Consider the following 4,758-nt stretch of genomic DNA (forward strand, 5'->3'; position numbering starts at 1 on the left):
GCGGGAAGATTTTGTTCGGTGAGAATTCTGCGATTTTCGGAATCATTAGAAAATTCAACGATTTTTGATAATCGCTGTGCAACGATCGGAAGCTAATATCAATACACCCGTTTGATTTCGTTTCCATCTCGTCGATCGCACTGATGGATATCGCACATTTGCGTATAGGTAAATTTAATGACCGCGCGAGTTTTGTTGTGACAAAATGTGCTGTTGCGCATGTATCGAGTAACACTCTTGCTTGAATAAATGTCCTGTTCGCGTTTCTTACACGAGCAATCGCACTCATTATCAATTGTGGTTGAAAAGTGTGTGCAGCGGTACTCAAAGGGTGCGTTCCACTAAGCGTTCACAACGATCACACTCACGACCACAGTTTTTCCCGTTCCACTTGCCTGCGAGCGTTACTGTCATAAACCCAAGTGGAATAGATTATGGTTCGTTTTGAGCGTGGAGGTAAATAATACAAATGGCGAGCTAGTGAAAAGAAAACAAATCATTGAAGAGGTTAAGCTTTAATCTGTAAGCCTTAAAAATAAACTCAAATAATTATTGATTACACTGCTAATCAGGGTTGTATTTAATTAACTTACGTTCAAATATTATTAAAATGTCTTTGACGGCAACAGTTGGATGTTTAGTAATGCGTCGTAATAATGCTCCAGAAAGTAGTAGTTCATCCAGTTCAGATGAAGAATGGTCTACAATTTTACAAAAATATGATTGTGAAAAAAGAAAACTTCGACCACGTATTATTGATTACGATAACGTAGTTTATCGTTATTCAGATGATGAATTCAAAAGTCATTTCAGGTAAATGGTTTCCTATCGCATACCTATAACATAGTAAATTAAGAAAATTTATCTTATGTAGGTTTATGTTGTTATTTTTAGATTTTCAAGAAATACATTTAATTATTTACATGACTTAATACGAGAAGATTTAGTTCGACACGTTCCTGGATGCCCTACAATTTCCTCCTATCATCAATTAATGATTGCTATTTGAAAAATGGCTACAACAGATTCTTACAGGTTACATCATTTTAGAAATAAACTACTTAGTCTGATGTAGCACAGTTCAGAAGTATGTTACTAAAATTTGGCCTTTTAATTTTATGGTAGATCCGTCTGCGACAGATTTAACGTAGGACGAGCTACTGCCGTAAGGGCTGTACGTCGAGTTTGTCATGCTTTGTTCAGAAGAGCCTCAAGATTTATACAATGGCCTACGGGAGATGGTGCTATTGAAGTAATGCGTGGATTTGAGAGAGCAAGTGGTTTTCCTAAAACAATAGGAGCCATTGATGGGACTCACATTCGTATAAATGCTCCAAAACAAAATCCAGTAGATTATATCAATCGGAAAGGATTCCATTCTGTTCAACTACAGGTATTTAATTACTATTACATTTAAGTATATTAATTTTGGTATATAATTTAATAGATTTACAAGGAGTTAAGTTTGTTTTGTAGCTGGTATGTGACCACAAGGCTCTGATAACCCATTGTTATGCTGGAAATCCAGGATCTGTTCATGATCAAAGAGTTTTTCGTTTGTCAGAAGTTGCAGAGTACTTGAACGATGACAATGCATTTCCTGAAGACAGTCATATTTTGGGTGATTCTGCTTATGAAATACATCAGCCCTTACTTACTCCTTATCGAGATAATGGACATTTAAGTGAGAAGCAGAAAAAATATAACTATCGTCAATCAGCTGCTCGAGTTACTGTTGAAAGATGCATCGGATTATTGAAAGGACGAATGAGGAGCTTATTAAATTGTCTACCAATGGCAAGAGTCGATTTAATGGCAGAGTATATTGTTGCATGTTGCGTTATTCATAATATCTGTATTTTACGAGAAGATGAAATAACTATTATCACTATACCCAAACCTAATGACGAAAATAATGGTAATAATTCACGCGAAGTAAGACGTAATGCAGGAATTTTGAAAAGAGATATTATAATGAATTCTTTGTAATAATTATGATGATTAATTGTAAACTATGTTTCCGTTCGGGATGATAATTCCTTAGCACTTAAAATCATGAGAATGTAATGAAAGTTTCTTTGGCAGTTGAAAATTTTTTCAAAGAAAAAAAAATATTTTCACGGAATATGAAAATTTCAAATTTTCCAAAAAAGTTGTTAATACCATAATAATCTTAAGTCAATAACAAAAATTGAACATAAAAATTGCACAAAATTGAATTTTGTAAATATGAAACTTTATCAATTATAATAACATTAAATGTATTTTTTGGTTTTTAATAAAAAAAAATACTAAATAATCGTGAAAAGGTTATAATCTAGTTTGTACGTAGAATTTGATGGTTTAAAACTTTTTTTTCAATTGAATTTAAAAATATTAAAACTTATTATTAAGGAATTATTATAACATTAAATGTACTTTTTGGTTTTCAATAAAAAAAAAAATACTAAATAATAGTACAAAGGATATAATCTAGTTTGTACGTATAATTTAATGCTTTAAAATTTTTTTTTTTCAATAGAATTTAAAAATATTGAAACTTATTTATAAGGAGTATTTAAAATTTTTCATTATTTATTAGCTAATTTTTCTAGAACGTTGAGAAATTTTTCATCCATTTCCATTCGATCTTTGTGTCTTTTATTTTTCTGTGCTTCGTGTTCTTCTTTTTGCTTCAGTCTTTTTCCTAATAAAGTGGCAACTGGTGTCTTCTTTGATTCTGAAATGAAATTCCATTTTTTACAATATTTTATTGAAACAAAGCTTTCAGACGGAATTAACCTACTTATTGAACATTCACTATCAGATCCTCCCATACTATCATTAGTTTCTAATGATTTTTTTGATAAACCCGTAGAAGATGCAACGGCAACTGGATCACACCAAGCTTTTTTGGAAAAAATCTCTTCCATTATCTAATAACAGTTAATGATACATTACGACGATTGGAAAGAAATAATGTCTGTATTATTATTAAAAAATTCGCTAAATTTTAAAGCTAAGAATACTATTAAAGAATTCATACGAACATCAAAAAACTGCCAAGTCCTTCTGTCATTTCCTGATTTATTATTATGATCTTTAATAGATTTGTAAGTTTTTTTTAATCTTCGTAGCTTTGAAGAACATTGTGGTCCAGTTACATCATGTCCTTTTACCTTCAATTCTTTGGCAACTTTTTCCCAAATTTTCTTTTGGGATATTTTTCCACTATAAAAATCTTTTTCCAATGCTCTATAAGACTCTAATAATAACAAAACACAAGGCGTGCTCCACCTATACAAAGAAGCTGAAATATAAACAAATGCAATTACAAAGTTAATTAACTCCGTTACATACTACATGTAATAATGAAGATAATTATACAATTGATCATTGTTTATGAATACCTTCGCTTTCTTGAGTTTCAGAGTTGGAATAAACAGTATCTTCTGTAGTGAGGAATTCTTGATCAATAAATTGATCTGTGTCAGCCTCAGAAAATTGAAGATTTTCACCAGTAAGATCAACAGACGTTGATGCTTGTGGTTGTTCGTTTAAAGCTTTATTCAAAAGTCGTGTCGCAAATTCTGCATCTATAATAAAGATAAAATTTTCATGAGTGAATGTTTGTACTATTTGTCATAGTTTTTTAAATAAAAAAAATCACAAAATTTCTAAACATCAGCTCACTTAGTTTTCATTTATAAAGATAGGTTATGTTATTGGGAATTAAGGAAAAATGAATATATTTGTATTCATTATAAGCTGTAATTAATTTTTTTAGAATTGTTTCATATAATTATATTTACCTGTAGATGCACGTTGAGCATCTGCTGCAGAAACATCCACATCTACTAAAATATCTTTTTCCGCATTATATAGTGTCAATGTCACGGTCGCCATTTTTGTGACTTTTAGTTTTGAAAGTGCCGCTGACTTTTTCAACGCTCACTCAGACCCACCTTTTGAGATGGGTCGTTGTGAGCTTCGCGTGAGCGTTAGTCATGACGTCATGAGTGACGTTTTCGCCGCGACCACAACGACCGCGGTCGTTATGTGGAACAGCTAAAGGAGCATTTTGATCGTTGTGAACGCTTAGTGGAACGCACTCAAAGCAATGTTGGCTAGTCATGCTTGTTTTTGAGGATTATTCGTGTCTTGATCTTTTTTCTGGTAGGACAACTGTCCCAATTTCGTCGCAGATTCTCCGTGTAAGAGCGTATGGTGATAAACGTTACATCGCTTGCAGTGGGTGGCGGTACAACGCCCGGGAGGAGCGCGAAGACAATTGCGGCAAAGTCTTACTGTTTTAATTACGTTCCATCTTAGATTGATCGGTAATTTTTCGAAAATTGGACACTTGAACAACGGGTGAGATTCTTTGCATTTGGGGCAAGAGTCTGAGGTACCCGTGATGAAAGCGCGAACGCCCGACTCGTGTCGTCGATATTTGTTTCCGCTCGAAATTTGATGTCCGCCCCATTTTATAGCGATACTTCCTCCCCGCCGCGACTCATCTCGTTCAAAGGTGCGAAGTCTAAATATCGTCTCATTAATGAACTGATAAAATTTGTTTAATTCCGGTAGCTCGTCCAGGCTCAAAGACTCTTCCCATTTTCTATGAATATGCACTGGCAATGCCCTTTCTAATATTCTGATGATGACTCTCTCGTCTGGCTCTACTTGCAAAGATTGTAACATGCTCATGTGTTGTCTCATGTCGTCAATTAACTTTGACAAATTAGTCGAAGTGGCGTTGTCAATAGTCGAAATGTT

General features: G+C 33.5%; 1 protein-coding gene and 1 long non-coding RNA gene across 4 annotated transcripts; one reads left to right on the forward strand and one right to left on the reverse strand.

The window, feature by feature from the left end:
* The first annotated feature begins 527 nt into the window (after positions 1–527).
* LOC124292785 (putative nuclease HARBI1) lies at positions 528–1,649 on the forward strand. Of its 3 annotated transcripts, none has more exons than XM_046730703.1 (3): positions 528–813; positions 1,126–1,393; positions 1,565–1,649. In XM_046730703.1, exons 1-3 carry the CDS (start codon positions 611–613, stop codon positions 1,580–1,582), a joined length of 489 nt encoding a protein of 162 aa, XP_046586659.1. In that variant the 5' UTR covers positions 528–610; the 3' UTR covers positions 1,583–1,649. The 3 variants fall into 3 exon arrangements, 2 of the variants coding, with proteins under 2 accessions (XP_046586659.1, XP_046586665.1); XM_046730709.1 differs by having other exon boundaries at positions 1,465–1,613; XR_006902709.1 differs by lacking the exon at positions 528–813 and having other exon boundaries at positions 1,016–1,393; positions 1,477–1,613.
* Positions 1,650–2,612: 963 nt separating this feature from the next.
* LOC124292792 lies at positions 2,613–3,496 on the reverse strand. Its single transcript, XR_006902713.1, has 3 exons — positions 3,390–3,496; positions 3,030–3,289; positions 2,613–2,719 (listed from the first exon to the last, which is right to left on the reverse strand). It is a non-coding gene; the product is annotated as an uncharacterized LOC124292792 (long non-coding RNA).
* Between the last annotated feature and the right edge of the window lie 1,262 nt (positions 3,497–4,758).

Source organism: Neodiprion lecontei, chromosome 1, assembly GCF_021901455.1.
Source record: "Neodiprion lecontei isolate iyNeoLeco1 chromosome 1, iyNeoLeco1.1, whole genome shotgun sequence".
NCBI lineage: Eukaryota > Metazoa > Arthropoda > Insecta > Hymenoptera > Diprionidae > Neodiprion > Neodiprion lecontei.

Bases quoted from the DNA above. Each gene is read 5' to 3' on its own strand.
- LOC124292785 (XM_046730703.1), top strand. From the start codon at position 611: ATGTCTTTGACGGCAACAGTTGGATGTTTAGTAATGCGTCGTAATAAT. The intron at 814-1,125 runs GTAAATGGTTTC...ATTTTATGGTAG, and splicing joins GAATTCAAAAGTCATTTCAG to ATCCGTCTGCGACAGATTTA.